Source organism: Thermobia domestica, chromosome 2, assembly GCF_964235325.1.
Source record: "Thermobia domestica chromosome 2, izTheDome1.hap1.1, whole genome shotgun sequence".
Lineage (NCBI taxonomy): Eukaryota > Metazoa > Arthropoda > Insecta > Zygentoma > Lepismatidae > Thermobia > Thermobia domestica.
In genome coordinates this window covers 180119783-180142120 of record NC_137455.1, presented here as the reverse complement: position 1 = coordinate 180142120, position 22338 = coordinate 180119783, and the positions used below count along the sequence as shown (strand labels likewise).

General features: G+C 34.5%; 1 protein-coding gene across 1 annotated transcript in view; it reads left to right on the top strand.

Annotated features, from left to right (window-relative positions):
• Window positions 1-22338, top strand: part of LOC145677726 (uncharacterized) — a 448147-nt gene that overhangs the window by 351394 nt on the left and 74415 nt on the right. Inside the window, exons 8-9 of the mRNA XM_081748121.1 lie at window positions 12236-12344; window positions 15244-15498. Coding sequence (XP_081604247.1) covers window positions 12236-12344; window positions 15244-15498 — 364 coding nt within the window. The remainder of the gene's footprint in view (window positions 1-12235; window positions 12345-15243; window positions 15499-22338) is intronic.

The following is a 22338-nucleotide window of genomic DNA, read 5'->3' as shown; positions in this document are numbered from 1 at the left end:
AAGTGTCCAGCACTGTCACTTCATTTATTTATTTAAAAAAATTGGAAGAAATTATTTTACGGGGAAATATAAACGTATCACATAAAATGTGCCAAAAGAAAATGTAACACTTACGGGAAAACGTAAGATCTGGCAACCTTAATCTGAAAACTAAAAATAAATGAAATTAGAAAAAAGGGTTGAAATAGAACAAATATGATAGCAGTATGGAATCCTTTTCAGCTTTCATTGCATTAAATGTTCACCTCTCCAACATATGAAGTCGATCAATTGGAAGATTTGTGGAGGAGGCAATAGTGGGATCGTTCCCAAAAGTCTATCCAATGACCGATGTCAGCATCGGTGCGTGACAGAAACGTGGTCTTTCCCTGTGAAAAAAAGTTCTCCCTTAATTACAAGCCAACGTCACTGTAGCCTCTGACAAATGAATGTCTATCGAAGAAGAAAAACCATAGGCGAGAGAACCAGAAAGCTATTGCGGCTAGTTCTTCTCTCTCAACATGTGTCTACATATAAGTACGCATGAGCTTCTGTTCAGTTCAAGAACACTCTAGAATTACTTTGCCGCTCGTTTACCCTTTTCTATCACATTTATCAACAATATGCTTATGAAATTCAATAGTAATTGATAGTTTTTGAGTGTAGCTAAACCTGAGACACGAAGATCATTTCCTCCTTTCCTTCGTTTGCTGATTGGTTTAGCGCCCCTTTTCAGCTGGAATAGATTTGTTCTTAAAAGCTTGTACAAACCTTATAACTTCTGTGAAGACAAAAAATTATGTATGTTTCTAATATGAAAAATGACTGAGGGTACAGCGGATTAGTGTTAGAATGCTCCCCTCTGGTACAATGGGTTCCTAGTACGATCCTAGACATTGCGTTTGTAGTCGACAACATCGTGCCCTGGGTTTTCTAGGGATTCTCCAGTTTCCTTTCAGTCTCATTCCACCAATACTGTCATAATCATTGATTTTCAATAATATTTAGCCAAAAGGGCATAACTGTGCGACGTAGAAAAAGTTTTTAAAAAAAATACTTTAAACAAAACAAAGCCAATGAAATTATTAAATTTTCATTGTACAAGTTCTACATTGGCAATCTTCTACATTGTAGTAATAATTACCTAAATGTATATTTTAGGTTTGAAAAAGGTCTGCAACGTCCCTGATACATCCCCTTCAATTCTCCTGAAATACCCCCCACAAAAACTACTATGCCTACTTTTAAACTCTTGCAATGGCTCTCATATTCAATTACCGCTCCACTCCATGTCACTTCCAAGATTAAAAACATGTTTTTTAGTTTATACAATTTGCATTCTTTTATGCTGTATTTAGTTACTGAGTTAAACCTCATACTATTCACTCCCCCACCCCCATTAAACTTCATTGATACTCTGTATTTTGACCCCTTCTGGCTGGACATCTATGGATTAAAAAAAAAAACAGAACTCAATATTTCTTCAAGCAATAAGAACGTCAGTATATTCGGTCTGATTTTAAAAAATCGTGTCGCTCGTATGAATGTGTGCAAACATGAAAGACAATTAATTACATTTGTTTAACTGTTTAATTACACTTTAGTAAATAAAAATACTTACATTCTCTTCCCCCTAATTTTCAATTAAATGGAACATTCATGAACTTCAATAATAATAATAATAATAATACTGTTACTTCCATTATTATCACTACTACTACTAATAATAATAATAATAATAATAATAATAATAATAATAATAATAATAATAATAATAATAAAACGGAAATAAAATTGCTAAAAAAAATCAAAGATACTGCTGAACACAGGGCCGTAAGTTGTGGGGGCAGGGTGGCAACTGCTCCTCCAGGGAAGCTCCCCGCCGTTCGAGGGGGAGAACATTTTAAGACAAAATTTAAAACAAACATTTAAAACAAAAATGTGTCGTGAGCCCACTTCAGTAAAAAGAAAATATCTACTATTAGGGGCCCTAGAAATAATACTTATTCGTATGGTTTTGAGATTTGTCAATATTATCCTCTTAATTAATTTGTCAAGTATGGAACGCGCCCAGGAGCGTATCTAACGGCCCCGCAGACCTTGCCGTGCGGGAGAGCCCACAGGCTCCGAGGATCCATAAAGAGTAAGAGAAAGATGGGGTCCAAGAATTAGAATAACTTTTTCTAGGGGGCCCAAATACGCGTATTAATGCTTGCCCCCTCAGAAAAAAATCTAAGTTACGGCGCTGGCTGAACATTAAAGAAAACTTCAGCTTAATTCAATTATTACTAGATAGTCCTCACACTTCAGATTAGCTGTAGTCGCTAATGTGAACAGTAAGCTTTCTGAAGAACGTCATAATCTCACAAGTGTGCGAAAATGTAAAAATGAAGTGAAAAGTAGGCAAAGGTCTGGAATGAGACCTGTAAATAGATAGTATGGGCATTTTTTTATTTGTTGTATATTATTCAATGACGAACAAGTATGCACGATAAAGCTTTCAGGGAGTGAAGCAATTCTTTGGCAGCGTCAGGGCCGGCGAGAGGGGGGGGCAGGTGGGGCTAGAGCCCTGGGGCCCGGGGCCCCAAAGGGGGCCCGGCGGCCGAGGATAAAGAATTACTAAATGTTGTATATTCTTACTCAAGTTTTGTTATGGTTCTTTAAGTTCTTTAATTAATGACAATTTGGAATATCAATATGTGGCTATGCCTAGTGTCAGTCTTAGACGGGAAACGTTTTAATTTGTAATTGAATCTTATAATATTTTGATTGACTTGAAACCATATCATTTCCATTCTGATCCCTGAACCCTGATGTATTCTTACGAACGGATATATTTACTTTATTTGTGTTAGTTGTTCCTCGCTGTTTCGCATAGAAAGTGATCACATAAAGACACGAAATTTGGAACAGAAGTATTTTAGGACTTGAACTGGTACACCCCAAAGCCGGATTTTCGATTTTTGTTTTGAGTCATTAATGAAAACAATTACAACAATGTCGCGTATCCGCTGTATGTGTTGAAAATTAAAGGCAGTTGATTTAACGACTAAACAACGTGTGGACGTGTCGAAAAGCCGCTCTTCTGTGTCTCATGTTTGACAGTGGTTTTACTCAACTAAACGCGTATAATTGTGCATCGGCGATTCAGTGAGTGCTCAGAGTGTGTTTCTGAATTAAGTGTTGTCTAAATGAACGTATGTGTGATGAGGAAATTAGTGATTTTTGTCCCTTGCCTTCGTGTGTTTGAGTAAAGCACCTTCGTAATGGCAGCGCCTGGTAAATACTAAGCGACTCATAAAACAGTGATTTGGTATTGTGTGCCCTATACTAATTTTAAACTGATTCTTGTATATACATGGAATAGTTCTACCGAAGTGTCATCAACTAACAACTACATATTCAATCATTTTTATATTTTAAAATTTGTATGCTCTCCTAAAGGAAATATCTCATGTTTACTGCTCGGCCATTGCACGCTGCTAATTGGTAGATCTAACTTTGAATTCTCCTACGACGGACATCATGGTTGCCACTTGTTGTAACCTTAGCATCACCCAGTTTTAGGAATAACACTGTCGCAGAATCATTTTACATGCTTATACAAGACATTCCATATTTTTCTAAGACATTATAATGTTGGCAGAAGAAATGAGTGCATCTTTCATGTAGCTATACACGACAGTTTAGCAATAAACTATTTTCTTTAGTAGTTTCAAGGACGCAAGGGACGCTAAATAGCCGACATTGCTTTTTCTTTCCCCATACAAAGCACGTTCCTCTCGCATCACAGAATGTGGTTCTACAGTCATCACACTTCTTGCATCGCCAGTATGGCCGGACCGTCTTCTACAGTATATCGTCACTAAGATTTCATAGTAAGTGAAGTGATTATAATTAAGCTGGTTGTTATGGTGTTTGTTGGATAGACTCTAAAAAGCCTCTTCTGTTGATGTGTGTACTATTAAATTACTATAAATAAGTGAAAGGCCTTGCGCAATACTATTGAAATACTACCGCATGTCACCGCAAATTTTGTGTTGCGTTTCCTCGACACGAACCACTGTTGAATGACAACCGTGAGCAAAATTGTCAACTTAATTTAAGGTGTTATTCACTGTGTTTACCTTTATTTTCGATCATGATGCAGGAAAAGTCTTTCATTATGTGTAGCGTAGTGTTGTTGCTACATATTTAATTGTGCAATAGTGAAGTCGGGTACACGTATCTATTTGTTGACATATAACTTGAGTTAATCTTCCATTTAAGAATTTTTACATCTCTGGGAATCATTTTTTAACTATTATAGTGACGAAGTGGTCGTTGCAATCTTCTGTGTTTGGACAATCCTTGCTGGTGGCTTGCACCGTAGTTTCGAGTTTTATTCACGAAATACACCGTTGGTAACAATTTCCATTATTGACGGTGCATAGCAATTACAGCGAAACAGGCAGCTCCCTCAGCCAGGGTGACTCTTTCTGTAGTCGAGTAGTTCACGTAGTTCACGCTCGTTCGCTGAAATCTTATTTCAGTTCTCTGTTAGTGCTAGTTGAGTGTAAGTTATTGAACAAGTTTCAGTGTTCACGAGTCGTTACAGTTTTAGCTGTAAATTTTAGTTGTGCACTTGTGCCTTGGGTGTGTGACACATTATCATTTTAAAAATAAATTAGTGGCAATGAGCACGAGCTACAAGCACAAATCCGGTGCGCAGAAGAGGAAAGAAAAGAACGACAGAGAGTTGAAAGAAAAGGAGTCAAAAAAAGGTCAGTTGTCACTTGGACATTTTTTTAAATCATCTTTACCATCGACTGAGGCTTCAGTCGAAGTAGAAAATAACAGCAATTTTAGAGTAGATATACCTAGTACTGTAAATGAAGCTGTTGTAAATGATAAAGCTGATTCTGATACTGGTGTTCGTGTTAGTAGGCCGGCTTCGTCTGCTACGGCTATGCCCCAGTCACCCCCATGGTCATACAGACACTTTGATATAGGCGACCCTAGTTTTGATGCAAGTCGAGACTTAAAGTATCCCCATATTCCAATGCCAGAACATTTCCCTGAAGACTCTTTAGGGTTTTCCGTGCCAACTTCTGTATTTAAAAAGAAACTTACCAATGGCGAACTGATTACACGAGATTGGCTAGTTTGGAGTAAAGTCAAGAAGGCATTTTATTGTTTACCTTGTAGGATATTTAGCAAGCTACCCCAGCCACAACGTTCTGTGTTGGCACTTTCTGAAGGTTTCTCGACAGAAAAACGTTGGAAGAAACTCTTTGATAAAGTACCCGAACACGAAAATAGCTCTAGCCATAAAAACTGTTATATTCAGTGGAAGTCAGAGGTGTTGAAATCGAAAAAAGATAAATCGCTGACAGACTTACTATTGCACTCTGTCCAGCAGGAGAAAGACAAGTGGCGCGAGCTCTTAAAGAGACTGCTCAATGTCACTTTGTTCCTAGCTGAAAGAGGGCTTCCTTTTCGAGGTAATAACGAAAAAATCGGGGACCCATCTAATGGAATTTTTTTGGGAATTTTAGAACTGCTTGCTAATTATGATCCTATTCTAAATGAGCATTTAAATAAAGTTCGCTCTTTCCAAGACAAGGCAGAGAGAATGCAAGTTCATTACTTGTCTCATGACATTCAGAATGAGTTTATTAGTTTATGTGCTGCCCAAGTGACAAAGAAAATTCTAGAAGAAAGAGAAAAAGCGAGATATTACGCTATAATAGTTGATGCAACACCCGATTCAGCACATGTCGAACAGACTGCAATTTTAATAAGATATGTCAATTTGACTGAAAAAGAAAACCAACCTTATCAAGTTGAAGAAAGATTGTTATGCTTCACTGATAGTTCAAAAAAAAGTGGAGAAGCCATAGCTGAGCTGATTTTGAATAAGCTGAAAGAATTTGAAATCCCATTGGAAGACTGTAAAGGCCAAGGGTACGACAATGGGAGCAACATGAAAGGAGCATATAAAGGAGCCCAGGCTGTCATACTCTCAGCCAACAGTGAAGCTGTTTACTCTGCTTGCACGTGTCATTCTTTAAATCTCTGTGGAGAACAAGCAGCGGAGAGCTGTTCAGCTGCAATTACTTTTTTCGGAGCTGTTCAAAAATTGTATAACATTTTTAGTTCTAGCCCTCAAAGATGGGAAATTTTAAGAAAGAAAATTCCTATCTCTCTTCACTCAATGTCAAAGACACGCTGGTCTGCTAGAGTAGATAGTGTCAAACCAATTGCTGCGCATCTTCCAGGTATAATAGAAGCCCTTGAAGAATTAACTCTGCTAAACCTTACGGCGGAATGTCGTCGAGACATAGAGGGACTGAAAAAATATTTAAAAACCTTTAACTGCCTTCTTCTTGCATCTATTTGGTTCAAGATTTTGAAGTCAATAGACATCGTAAATCGAGTATTGCAACAGCGTGGTGAAACAATGGATGTTGCGTCAAAATATTTAAGTTCTTTATTAGAAGATTTGAAGATGATTCGTAATGAAGGATGGAATCCTATATTTAGTGAAGCTCTGGTAGTAGCTGAAAACATAGGTTGGCCCCAACATCTTCAAGAAGAACAGAAGAGAGGAAGGAAACGAAAGAGACTAGCTGATGAAGAAGACGGCGATAATGCAGATGATGATCCTGATCCAAAAACGGTTTTTAAGCGTGAAGTGTTTAATGTTATTCTGGACAGTGTCATAGGAGATATGTCAGTTCGCTTCCAATCAGTGCGCTCTTTGTGTAACAATTTTTGTGTATTGTGGTCTTGCAAAGAAATGACAGGTGACCAGATCCAAGAACAAGCAGCTGCACTAGTCCAGCGATACCCAAAAGATTTAGGAGATGATCTTTGTGATGAATTGCATAGCCTGAAATTGATATATTCGGCCAATTTTGGTGAGAAAACGCTTTCACCATGGGATCTCCTAAATAACATCAAAACTTTGAATCTAGAAACTTTATTTCCAAATCTGACAGTGGCCCTTCGTATATTTGCCACAATCCCTGCTACCGTTGCTAGTGCAGAGCGCTCTTTCTCTGTGTTAAATAGAGTAAAAAATGTTTTACGCTCTACAATGTGTCAAGACAGATTATCAAGCTTAGGCGTGTTGGCAGTGGAAACAGAACTTGTCAAGTGTACCAACCTGGATGCTATCATTGATGAATTCGCCCTGAAAAAGGCCAGAAAGGGAATTTTGTTGTAACTATACGTAGAAAAGGATACATTGTAACTGTAACAGTTGTCTAGTAGTAATACATATAATAAATTTCTCCTATAGACAATTACTATTAATATCACATTATTAATCACACTATAATTAATTTGAGCAATATTTCATTGAAATAACTAAATTAGGCCCAATACCTCATGTCTCTAGTTAAGGAAGACTAACTGCATAGCTTACTTATATATAATTATTTATAGCAACAATTTGTGCAAAGATATTCATAATACAGGGTAGGTTGGATGGTTGAGAACATTTACTTTCTCAACTTTTATTAACTATTTAATACGTACGTTCTTTTTGTATTTCCTTTACAAATTATTTTGTTTTGAGCATTTGATTGAGCATTGGGAGAGAACTTTTGCTATTACAAATAGATAAGTTACTTTTTTCTGTATTTTGATACTATTGTATTAAATATATATTATTTTTTTATTCATTTTACTTTTGAAGCCTTGAAAAATCTTAGAACCAACAAGTATAGGGTCTAAACAAAATCATAAATAGTGAATTAATGAGTTTTTTTTTTTCCAGCGAACAGTGAACATAGGCTAGGTTCAGAGTTCTTATTATTCACTTATTTGGAGATATAGCAATACTGTTTAACATGTAAATTAAACGCATTAATGGTCTAATAAAAGAGTTCAAAATAAGCCTTAATGTTCATTTTAGTTTACCTCCGTCCTAAGTGGTAAGTACGTAAAAAGTCATAAGGGAACATGTAAGGGGCCCGGGATTGCTCAGCCCCGGGGCCCGCGACCGCTCTCGCCGGCCCTGGGCAGCGTACATTATAACTGATAATTTAACACAGGGGTGTAGCCACGAGGGGGGGTACATCGGGGCCAGGCCTTCCCAAATGATATCCTAAACAACCCAAATGACCAGCTTTTAAAACATCATAGTAAAATTACCTCGCTTCAGTCATTTAAAAATAACAAAGTTTACATATAATTAATAATTTACGTTTTTTGTGGTAGCAGATTACACAATTTACTGTGATTTATATTTGACATTTCAAAGAAGTGAAATTTTAAAAGAAAAATCAATGTTATGTAGACAGGTTCTGTGTACTAAGGCTTAAATTGAAATAGTTATGCTACAAGTATAACATTTGGCCCAGGACAGTAGTTCTTATTTAAGCATAATAAAAACTACCTGGTACATAATATTTTACATTGGCATAATTACTGCAACAAGGCATTTTTCAGAAAGTTATTGCAATGATCATATGTGGAGAAAAAAAAGAAAGAAAAAGCTAAAAAAAAAGTTTTTTTGTTTTGTTTTTCGGACGGAAATCAAAATTTTCCGGTTTTTTTTTTCACGTCTCAAAATCACTAGTTGTAATACTTTTTTTTTTTTTTGGCTTTGTACATTGTAACTGGTCCCCCTCAAAAACGACGGCCCCCTCCTAGATAAACCTGCTGGCCACACCCCTGATTTAACCATACCAGAGTACTTTCCGAGTGCCAAAAAAAAAATTATTGAGAAAAATGTTGAACTTATTTGAGCTAGGCATAGATGAAGCTTTTAAACAGTTTCTTCGATTAACCTCAAAAAGCTGTTAAACTGATCGTTACTAAATTTCAACTACTAAAACATGGGATACAATCGATAGCATGTGTGGACTAGGCGAATGAAACGAAGGATCAGTGACACGGCGTTGTCATGTGGTAAAAGGAGAGGCACTAGAGCGCGTGGAGATGGACGGGTGACAGACACTGACGTGAATGTTTACGAAGATGTGGCAAGACTGCACATCCATCTCAATGGGGAAACTCGAGACGCAGTAAACGCTGTTCCTTAGCACAATAGTCAGTGAGGTTTTTTTTTTTTTTTTTTTTTTTTTTTTTTTTTTTTTTTGTCAATCAAAACTTAAGTTAGAAGCGACTTTGAGAGTTTTCATTTTAAAATTAAGCAATCCCTCCTTCCCCCCAGAATCACAGTAACATAGTTGGTAACAACCAACCCAATGGTCAGGGTTCGATCACCGGCGGGAGTTGAATTTATTTTTCGTTCTACACTCATCCTCGATGCAACTTAAATGTGAAAGTTAAATATTTATCAAACTTGTCAACTCAATTTTACATATGAAATTCGATACATAATTATTATTGCAGAATCAAATAACTGTTAGCTAGGTTGCGTAATATAATATTTTTTACGTAAATATACAATGCGAATTTAGGAAAATTCCGTGTAGGTTTCGATTTTTCGGTAATTTCGGTTTTCCTGCTCCCATGTAATGCACGTCAAAATTAAAAGTTTGTTGATATTATATACTATTTTACGTTTGTTGATATTCTAAACCTCTAAATAGAAACCTACCTAGTAAAGTAATGTTAAATTGGAAATGGTAGGGGATAAAAGGAGTGTAGTGACGAATATTTCACAAACAAGAGATAGGATGATTGGAAACATTATGAGACATTAACTATTGTCAATGAAGAAAATGGCAGAAGGAAAATACATACAAGAAGGCCACAATTGTAACATACAAACCAAATAATATATGATATGGGCAACTAAATGTACATGAAAATGAAAAATCTAGCTCAGAATAAAGAAGAGTGGAAGGCAGCATCAACCCACTGAAAAGATTGCTGACCTTACAAGAAGAAAACTTGCTTTTCTGTTACTTTACACGTATTCCTTACTTTTATTTTTGAAAGTTGTTACTTATTTCGTAATTTGAATTGACGTGCAGACTGTGTATGTTCCATATAAAAAAGAAAGTCTCTTTGAAAGTGGTCTGGAAGAGAGAAAGAAGACGCTTTCATTTTTGTACGTTTCTTGTCTTTCTCTTGTGTTTGTGAAAGAACTTCACTTCATCGCCCATCGACACAACAAACTTCGACAATCTTGTTTACTCTTTCGCCTTAGACCTTGTTCGCCCCCCTCCTAGTCCACAGTCTTTATATAAACCTATACACATACACACACATTTTCAACTTTGAAAACCGTTACTCTGTACCTTTCTTTTCCATTTCTATTTTATTTATTTTTCGAATGAGATTTGACGAAGACGGAATGGAGAAGTTACAAGAGAAAACTTGTCCCTTTTCCTCCTCTCTTTCTCCTTCTGACACTCTTCGTTTGGCACTTCAAATTCGATCCGGTATTTTGTTCCCGAGTTTCCAATGGCGTTGTTTCCGGTCCCGAAGGAACAAGAAAATTGTCCAAGTAAAGTGAGTGTGGATGTGTGTCTCTGTGTTAAGGTGCTTTCCTCTGCTATCAACAAATGTCTTCCTCTGGTTGGTTGCTTTATCCAAAACATTTTCTCTCTTTCAGTGAAACATAACATCAATAAAGTAATTTCTTACTCAATGCACGTAGACATGATATGAGCGACAGAATTTTTTAGTAGGAACAATAAATAGTTGTTTTGGTAGATGATGCCTAGGTAGTGTCTACGTACTATGTGTACCGACATCAAGAGTGATGGAACGTATTGCTGTTCAGGGAGCAGGCTGGCTAGCATAGTGATTAACGTATTGACATGTAAGCTGACACCTTGGTTGGAATCGTAGATCAGTGGTTCATTTTTCACTTTTTGCATATCATTGAATTTGTATCAAATAAAAGGATTATTGTGATGTAGAATCGGTTATTCATTTATCATACTATATACAGGGCGAACTAATTACCTTGAAGCGTCCTTGTAACGTGTTAAACTAATAGATAAAAATGAAATGTCGTATGATGTAAATATCAACTGCGGACATTGTTTGACATGCTCTGCAATGCTACCAGATCAGCAATGTTTCCAAGACATCATAAAATTGTATTTTTTCAAACAGCGCTATGTCAAATTATCACATATTTCAAATCTACATTTCATAAGTATATCTACAATATCACATTTACTTAGTGTCACAAACTAAAGACGCCACAGGATCATACATATCCAAATTTGGAGACCTCTATAACAGTGATAACAGTGGTCCTTTGCACTTACAGCTGAAAGTATTGTATTTCCTTGGGAATTGAACATTATAATAATAAAAACATTAACAATTACATTAATATTAACAACATATAATTAAATTACGAATCTTCCAGAAGTTGTCGGTACCCAAAAAAAGAGAGGAAATTGCTTCATTTTCATTTTTTAAAAAATCCCGAACAACTTATAGGACCCGGAAAAGATAATATATCTCAGTAAAAGAGGACGTCTGATAACCTCCTGCTATCCATTTATAGTGCTCCAGCTCAACAGGTTTGGGCTCAATTATCGAGCTTGAAAATTGACTGAACCCGAGAAACGGCCTCGCACGTTGTTTTGACATCTCTGGTTCGAAGAGGTATTTCCCGGTACCCCCATCCTACACAACACCAGAAACTATGAGATTAAAACTTAAAACTTTTCCTATGACTTACAGCCCAACATAATTGTAAAGAACCAAATGCAAGATCACTAAAACACACAATGCGAAACACTATGAATGAAAAATAAGAAAAGCTTCACACATTTATATAAAACGCCAGGGGCGGATCCAGAACCGACTTCTGGGGGGGACGGTGGGTTGTCATACTGCTACTTTTAATGGCTCCAAACTTTGGGATGGGTTTTATTTATATATATAAAATAAGAAAGTTTATTCTTCTGGGGGGGCGATTGCCCCGATTGCCCCCTTCCTTGGATCCGCCCCTGTAAAACGCAGTAACAAAAGCATTAGAAGCCACTCCAATGACTCATGATTGATGACATCAAATCACTTTCTAACCAGAAGATCTAATCAGTTTAACGAAACGTAGAACCAATACCACAAAAGCTTCTCAAATCCAATATGAACAATCACATTCCAACTTCAGGAGAATTACTGGCGGGAAGAAAGTCAGATGAATCTTAGTAAGTATACAACATGGAAACATGTTCATTGGTCTAACAATATAACAGTATGTATGTATGTATAATTAATCTTGAAACTTTAAAATTCAATTTATAATTTTCATTGCATGATTATTGAAAGTTCTTTAAAAACTGTCTACCTTCTTTGAGAAATTATTTTCTTTTTTATTTTGCAGGTTAGAATGCAACTAAACATTACACGTGTTACACAAGCTGATATCGATAGATATCATTGCATCAGTAAAAATGAGCTTGGATTAACAAAAGGAGCCTTTACATTATTCGGTAAGCGATGCACTTTAATCTTCGTGTTTGCTTGTTATTTATCACCATATAGAAATATAATTTTATTAAAGTGTTAATGATTTTTGTATAAAATAATAATAATTTTCTCACTTCGTAACTATAGAGTTGTTAATGTTCATAACTATATACTTGTTAATGTCTTAGACAAGCAAAGAAACCGACCTACACAGCATACAAATAGTAAAGATAATTTTGTCTTTCAATAAAATCGCAATTTAAATCACAGATATTCTTTACTTTTTCACTGAAGATGCCTACCTACCTCACAACTGTGATTAAAAGAAACCAGATCACCAAACGGAAATCTGTCTGCTCTAAAGATACGGTTACAGGCAGAAGAAGTTGGATTTTAGCGCTCGTTTTCAGCAACGAGGCTGTAAGAGACGTGGATCTACAATTAAGGTAGAATCCAAACCACCGTAATGCGTTCCGATTTCAAAACTTTCGCACCGGAAATCGAACTCTGGGACCTCGTGTGCCAAAGGCACGTACGCTAGCCCTCCAGATCAACGGAGAGGGAACAGATACGAGTATGGCTAATACTTTTGCAAAATATATTCCTTTTACTATAATCATAATTGTGACTATTCAAACTATGTGAACTATTCAAACTATTCAAACTATGTGACTATGAATGAAGAATAGGAATAGCTTCACACAAATGCAATGGCATGCACATCTAGTGCAATGAGATGCAATTCAATGCGTAATTTTGAAGTATTTAATGTTTAAAAATATTCATTACAGAAAGTTTAAAAAATTTGATCGAAACCTGTTTACTTTTTAACGTATGAAAATATAGCACAACCAAATATAAGTTGTAACTCATTAAGAATATTCTGGATTCTGTGTTAGCCATTATTACCTCATATAATTAAATTCGTAATCAGATATTTTAATCTTGTAGTTTACTATGACACAAAACCACCTAGGTCATGAATGATTAAAATAGAGGTAATTTTCTTCATAAGATAAAAAAATTACGGATAAGTGTAGAAAATTAATTTTCCTTTTCCCTTTGTAACTTTTTGCTAGAAACATTGTTTCCCTTACACGTCCACCTGAGCCAGGAGCTCTCTTCCCTCCCTGTTGTGGCTTGCGAGGGACAATGATATATGTTGCTTGGAATAGCATGATCCAAAAACAAAAGAAGACATAGATGCGAAACTAGTCCTCAACCGGAAACCAACCACCTGCGCCATCTACCTTAGTTTTTTCTTTCTTTCACCATGGTAACGTTCTTTTTTTCCTTTTCTCAACACAAAAGAGCAAACAGCATCTCTCAAAATGAAAGAGTGGCCAGAAAAAGTGGTGAACCGCTAGAATCAATGATAAGTGAACAAAATTCGACAACATAGAAGATTTTAAAAAGAAAAAAAGAAAAACAAACTAAAATTATCGAGTGTCTCTATGTAGAGTTGAAATCTTTCTACTTTCAAAGACAATGGAACATTACAGAAGTGAACTTTTCTGTATTATGTTGCCATATTAACACACAAAAAATAATAAATATAAAATTGATTTTTGTAAAGGGTAAAGTATATTACAATAATGGAACGGGTAGTATAGTGGGATTATAGTTATAGTGTATTGCCTGTTACATGGAGACCATTATTTAAATGATTTATGACATTTTATTTAGATGTGATAGATAGTAGAATAAAAGAGATTTGAATAAAAATAATAAGAAGAATGTTTAATGTAATTAATTAATATTTAGAATAAAAGAAACAATTATACATAGGTTAAATATATAACTAAATTATGGTATTAAAAGAAAGAAGCATACAATAACTATAAAAGTATGTAAACTGCTACTAGATAATTTTGACTTGTTATACTATACCATATATTAGTATGCTTTTTTTTTTTTTTTTTTTAAGTTTATATTTAATGTTTTGACGACAGCTACTCAGAAACTTTATGTTGAAGCTCTGAATGGAACGAAGTGAATCCGAAATGGTGGAAGCCGAATGAATGATCGATTGATTTTGAATGAAATTAAGAGAATGAATATTTGGTTTATAAAATTCTTTTTTTTTACATTTGTAAATGTTAGACAAAAATATTTTTAATTATGTATTTAGAAAGCACAATGACACAAAGATGTCAAAAGATCCTGGAGACATTTGTCCTGTCTTAATTTAAATGCCAACTAATTACTGTGTCACAAGACTTGTGTATTTGTGTAATAAAAGTCATTAATGTCGTGCAATGAAAAAGGTACAATAGATAGGGTAAATATTATTGAAAAGAGGTTCAATTATTTTTTATCCACAACAGGTCTATTTTCTACAAAATACTACGTTAATAATATTCATATTAGTAACATACTGGAGTTCGTTGTTTTTCCGAAATCCTTTCAGTATTTTTTTTTTCAGGGGAATCTATAACATTTCGTTGAAATCTTTTAGTAAATGTTCACAGGAGTTGAGCAAAATTTGCTGGAAATCTTTTTAGTACGGGACTTCAGTAAAAATTTGTTGAAATCATTTCGGTAATAGTAAATCCTCACAGGAGTTCAATAAAATTTCTTGGAATTTTTTAAAATAAATTTTCACTGGAGTTCAGTAAAATTCCTTGAAAATCATTTCAGTGAATTCTTGCGGGAGTTCAGTAAAATTTATTTCAAAATTTGAGGAAAACAATTATAATCAACAAAGTAAAACATATTTATATATATGTTGAAGATATGTATGTGAAGTCGATATAAAATTTTGATGAAAATGTTCTTTATTTTATTACTGTAGACAAAAAATAATACTTGAATCTCTTGCTAAGGATGTACCCTTTTCTGCTTGTTTTCTTTCAAGGGATCGCTGGCTTGATCATTGCAAGGAACTAACAATTAATGATTTTTTTTTTCATTTTCTTTCAGAAATTGATCCTAATTTGGTGAAGCCTTTGGAAGGAATCAGCACTGGGAAAGGTGTTGTTACGTATGGCCAAGTACCACCTGAGAGAGTGGACCTTGATGACCTCTGTCCGCCACCACCTACTTGCCAAGAATGTCCAGATCCAAAAGAATTTGCATGTAAAGATGGTGGATTTTATCTCATTGACTTGGTTGGGAAAATGCAAATACTACCGTTTGGGAATGAATCCTATCCAGGACTTCCGAATAGGACACAAGGTAAGAAATATTTATTATTATTATTATTATTATTATTATTATTATTATTATTATTATTATTATTATTATTATTGTGACATGGAAGTGCGTCGGGACCGTAATACAGCAAATTATGGATGCGTTAAAATATTAAATAATACTTTTGATAAAGTGGATAGTTTCGAATATCTAGGATCAATATTAACAGACAAAAATCATATTCACGAAGAAATTAAATGTCGACTAAAACCAGGGAAATCGTGTTACTATTCGGTTCAAAATCTCCTGTCGTCGCGAATTCTGTCGAGGAATTTGAAGCTTAAAATATACAAAACGATAATCATGCCTGTTGTTCTGTATGGTTGCGAAACATGGTCGCTTACTCTGACGGAAGAACATAGATTGAAAGTATTTGAGAACAAGATCCTGAGACAAATATTCGGACCCAAGAGGAACGGGAATGGGGAATGGCGGAAACTTCATAACGAGAAATTACATAATTTATACGGTTTACCCAACATTGTTAGGGTCGTCAAATCTAGGAGGCTTAGGTGGGCGGGTCAAGTAGCTAGAATGGAAGAAAGTAGAAACGCTTTCAAAGTCTTGACTGGCAGACCAATTGGAAAACGACCATTAGGAAGACCTAGGCGCAGATGGGTCTCGCAGAGATTAAGATGGATCTCGCAGAGATTGGAATACAAAGTAGAAACTGGATGCAGTTAGCTAAGGATAGAAGTCAGTGGAGAGCTTTTGTGAATGCGGCATTGAACCTCCGGGTTCCATAGGCCATAGAGTTATTATTATTATTATTATTATTATTAGTAGTAGTAGTAGTAGTAGTAGTAGTAGTAGTAGTAGTAGTAGTAGTAGTAGTAGTAGTAGTAGTATTAATAGTAGTATGATGATGATGATGAAAAGGAGTATAAAACCATTACGAAAGAAAACGTCTTATTTGTTTGTTTATTGGAAGCTATACGATAGAATTGCTTAATAGAGCAAATTTCATAGATATCAATTAAATGAGTACAAATAAAAGAGTAAAACTATTAAATCGATTCAGAGTTTGCACAAAACTTTGTACAAAATGGAATATTTTAGGAATTAGTTATTTTTTTCTCGCGCGCTTTTCAATAAGTGTTAAAGTATTTTTAAATGTACGTTACATACTAAGGTTGAAAGTGTTGATTGTTAGATATATTATAGGTACTGCATTACTGAGACAATACTATATAATACAGTGTTAAATAAAAATGGACCACACCTCAATACCCTGGGAATTAATTTTTACATATATTTGAATGTCTGACAGTTAGATGCCTCACCGTCAACGCCACAGAAGTCTATTTAAATAATTACACTATTATAATTACTGTGTTTGCAGATTGCTTCAGAAAAGTGTGACTTTTTTTTTTTTACTTTTTACATTAAATCTTTGTAGTAGATATACCGTAATTTTAAAATATCTTACTAATGAATGAAAGTTTTGTGTTACTTATTCATCCAAATGTGAATTACTTCTCTGTCTTAAAGCCCACCTAAATTGAATTCATCTCTCATTTTGTAGCAGAAGTAAATGAAGAATTTCTCATTTTTGCTTTTTTTTTTTTAAAAAAAAAAAAGAGCAATAGAACAAAAAAAAAGAAAGGAACACCCACCAGATCATTAAGGAACGTTTTGCGTTCACAGGTGGCATCTGTGATGGACTATTTGTCAAATTCCGTGGATAATTTGATTTCATCTTTTTTCTTCTCTTTTGAAATAGCCTTTTTTTTTTTTAAAATAAAAAAATCATTAAGTGCACGTTCCTGTTATTAAATTCTTCGGATGCTCTTCTCACATTAAAAAGAAAAAAAAAAGCCAAGGGTTCAAATTATTCCCATTAGAATTTTATTATCATGATAAGTTCGCAGTTAAAAAATAGGGACTCATAAGAATAAATATTAATCTGTGGACGATAATTTCCGGTTCATAGTCGGTTGCAGATAAAAGGGTTTAGTTCATTTTCGTTAATTTTATGTTCTTGATTACAGAAGACTACGCACACTCTGAAATTGAAATACTCTCTTTTTTCATCAATTGTTGTTTCCTTTGGGAATAGTATATATAACTACACGCAGGAACGATGACAGTAGTACGAACTTATTATTGTGGAAGAATAAAAGAAACACAACTTTTCATATTGATAAGCCTATGAATGACGGAAACATTGTATAACCAGATGTGTTTCTAAGCCGGGACTAGGATTTAAAAGATTTTGAAATGTGAATTAGAAATTGAACTACGCTTAAAAAAAAAGGCATATATTATGTAATACCATTGACATAATTGCGAAAATTATAGTCGATTTGTGTTCACATCGTAAAGTTTTTATCTATTGAAAATGTTAGTTTACGAGCCAGATTCTCGTCGTTTGCAGGAGGTTTTAATTTTCTGCTTCAATATGAAGTCTGCGGCTGAGGCTCATCGAGTGCTCTCAAATACTTATGGCAAGACCACTATTAGTGAAGGAACGTGTATTCGTATGTTGCCCGAAAGATGGGAGAGTATAGTGGCCAGTTATGGACAATAATTTAAATCGTAAATGTATAACTAGTTTTTTTTTTTTTTTTTTTTTTTAACAATAAAGCCTCGAAGGTCGGAAAAATACGACGGAACCGAAGTGTATATATATTTATTTATTTACTGGAGAACGTCGAATTTATTGTTTGTCCCGAGTGGCACAAACCCTAGTTGCTGGCCTGTATTTTCTCTCTCTGTCTGTCTCTCTCTTAAATATAAGGAAAGAAAAAGAAAGAATTTCCAAACAACTTCGCCATTGGTAGATGATAACTGCACCCTTTACAGTAGTATACTTCACGAAATCAGCTACTGTGGGCCTAGTTATATATATTAAATTTCAATTAAATTAATGTAAAATAATTACAAAAGTTTAATCAAACTGAAATTAAATATTTCAAAATAACACAAAAACGCATAACAATTTGTTTTTAAAAACGGTTCGATAATTATATCTAATTATACAGTAATATGGTTGATTAAATGTTCTTCTCTTAATTAGTATAAATTAATTTTTGTAATCGTAATATCGAGATAAACGAAATAATTTCCAAATTGGAATTAATTGGAAGCAAATAGGTTTCATTTAGAAGTTACTAATTAATATCGTTATGATTTAAATAATATGGAAACAATAACATTATTAAACACCCTGGAGAGAATACGTAATTAATCATTAGCACAGCCATCACAATAACAACATCAAAACAAAGAGACTAATTTGATAGTGAAATGATGAAACAATAAATATTGGTACTAATCTTGTGGACAGCTTATGTTGGCAATAACGTACCGTAATATCAGTATCTACCATTTAGAAAATTGCAAAATTCCTTATTATTATTATTATTATTATTATTATTATTATTATTATTATTATTATTATTATTATTATTATTATTTAACGGAAAACGTATTGCCTAAAGATGAGAGACATACCTATCTATAGATCTTCACTTCAATACACTTCAGGAACCATAAGTGTGGTTGTAATTAAAAAAAAAAAAAAGTCGCAACCTTGGTAGCCAACTCGACTGTTGCTGTTAGAAGATTGTTAAATTGAATTAAACATTCAAAATTGTTTGCACTAAGAAACATGGTCCGACAGAAGTCCTAACCAAAATGACACGGGTATAAACTCGAAATTCCCCGTGTTAAAGAAGATTGTTATAAAGTAAAACCATTGTAGATAATAAAAATAACGACGCGAGAGATGACCAAGCACTATAAAGACAGAAGCCAAAGTAAAAGAAACAAAAAAACAACACTTATATTAAACGAAAAAATGTAGAAAACGGGAGCTCGAAAAGCTCTCCCAACCCTGACGCCATGGGGTCTTGAACTCTGAGTAGATTTTATTGAGCTATTAAAAATATAATGGTATGGGTATAAAAGCTCATGCCTAGTTCACGAGAAAATAGAAGAAGGAAGAAATTTCTGAATCTAAAACTTGAAGTTATAGGGGAGCCATCCTGCATTATTGAGGTGAAATAGATACCCCCATTAAGCCCTTCATTATCACACTAACAAAACAACATGGAATGGTTAATGAGATGCACCTTAAATGTTTCAATAACCCTTACATTTTATTTTCTGATTAACTAAAATATTGTCCAAATATAAGACTTACATTAATCATTAGATCATATAGTGCTGAATAAGATAACAAGCTTGAAAGTAAATTTTTATGCATACTTCTCGAGAAAGTGGAAACAAAAACCCCGTTTGTGGCGATGTCGTTTGCTATCAATGCTAATAATTGATAGTTTTTTTTATTATTATTATTTTACTGGAAGAAATAATTTATTTATGTGTTGTGTAGATACTTGTCTTTTTTTTTTTTAGCTGTGACATATACAGTCTTTACGCATATACTATTTGTATTTTTTCTAATTGGAACGGATTTCGCAAGCAACAGACAAAATCTGGAGCCGACGATTCAGTTTAAAAGTCCTGATTGTAAACTAACATACTTTCAGATTGGATAGTGCGTTTGATTAAAAGTACAGTGTACTGTAATATTATTCTTGCTCTTGTGCTGCAATTTTGGATGTTAGCTCTTACAGACTTAGTGTCCAAAATTACGGATAAGTGGCAACATCGGGCCGCTATTGTCCTCCCCCTCTGAGCTCCCTCGTGGCTAAGCGGTTAGCGTATGCGCCTTTGGCGAGGGAGATTCGGGTTCGATTTTCGGCTGGAGCTCATGTGGGTTCGAAACCCATGTTAAGCTGTAGGTACACGTCTTATATATCCGTGCTACTAGAGACGTTAAACTAATAAAAATCAAATCAAGTCGCTATTTTCCCCTTTTTTGATCTGTCAAAACGAGGGATGGGGTATTTCAAACTTTAAAAAGTAATATTTGCTATTTGCTTTTTAAACATGTAATTTCTTTTTTTTTAAGTTACATGTTTAGTTTGTAGTTTAACTTTATATTAAAGATTAAACTGAGCTATGGGATGGATTCACGAAAAAAAACGACTAAGCCGTCCGAAATATGTCTTTTTAAAATATAGTTATCATATATCTCGAACTGGGTTTTTATCATGTCACTTTTCATTGAAACGCGTATCCTAAGAGCGAAGCAGGGAGTTTAAGTGAAAAATGTAATATCTTACGAGACCGTCAAATTAAGAGGATGGCACTCGGTGTATAAACTCCTTATTACAAATTAAGAATACTCGTGTCCTAAAGTTTTTTGAAAATAATAATAAAGTTTAAGGGAGTATTTTCTATAATTATTCGACTAGTGAAACCAGTGATAACATTATAGCGATATTGTGATTATAAACATTAACGAATTGTTTTCCTTTGATATTAGAAGTCTCAGACATGAAGACACTTACACTTAATACGTGATAATACGTTTCATTTACATCCTTAAGAAATTGTGATGATCATTTCATATTTTTCATCTTTGTACATAATATAACTTCCAGGCGAACAGAAAAACTGAGAGAAAAGTTATTTTATGTATGATCTACTTCTTTACACGATATGACACAGATGACACTAGGATATTGCCGCACTATTCAGTTATTTGTGTTGAAACTCTAATCTATAGGAGGATTATCGCATGTCTGGATATTGTCAGTGTGAGTGGAGTGATGCATTCAAATTTTATCAGGATGTTGTTCATGATGTGACTGCAGAGATATGTTGTCCATAAATTTACTAATTATATCTTCAGCTAATAATGGCTATAATACACTTCTGTCCACAAAATACAATATTATCGATCCTGTCAAACTCTAAGGCACCTGATCAAAACATATTCAGAGTATACAAAACCTTGGAATGTTTGTAGCAGGCAATAGTATGTATACACCAAATCATAGCAATAGTTAAAATAATGAATATTGTATATGACGAAGAGAACACATTACAAGGATAACATGTATTTACGTCTTTTATATTATTTAATATGTTGGGCAAAAATTCTATTTTATGAGCCAATAGTTCTGAAGAAGAAGAAGAAGAAATGTTATAAAAATGGAGACTAGCTCGGAAGAGTAATACTCCCGGAAGTAGGAACTAAGTACACGGTTCTGATTGGTTGGAGTTATCCATGTCTTGCCACTAACATACATATAGCAGAAATCAAACGCTTACTCCTGTCGGCCGTCGTAGCCGAGTGTGCTGGCGCTACGGCCTATTCATGGAAATCGTTTCTGGCGTGGGTTCAAACCCGCCCTAAGGAAAGGTTTTTATTTTTTAATTTTCATAACACTTTTTTCGTTAAAATAACATGAAAATAATACTAAAAACGTGATTTACTTACTTTTGTGCAGATAAGTAGTAGTGGGAGAGTAGAAGGACGAGGAGGAGTAGGAATAGGAGTAGGAGGAGTAGTAAGAGGAGGAGGAACGTGTTAGAAGCCCCGCAGGGCTCGTTTTGTTCCACCTTGACCCCCATTATATACATTTCGTGACCAACTTAAAACAGCTGCCTAGGGTAGCGCGTAAAACAGCTGGCTAGGGTAGAGCGAAAAAACGTACTTCCGGGAGTATTACTCTCTCGAGCGGATCGTTAAAATGTCATGAATAATCTTGATTTGTAAATGTTTTATTTTGCTGTTGCTAGAGGTAAATGTTTGTTCATTCGTCGTAATCCGGTTGCTATGGTAATAGTTTTCGTTACCAGGGATTTGTTTATGAATAATTGTCAATATGTAATTCCAAAACACGCCATATAATCTCGAAGTGTACTGAGCTGCTGTGAAGCAATTAAATAATTATTTTGAAATATGGGGAATTTAAGTGATTAAAAATGATGTGTATTCCTTGTAATATCATCATAGTAGGT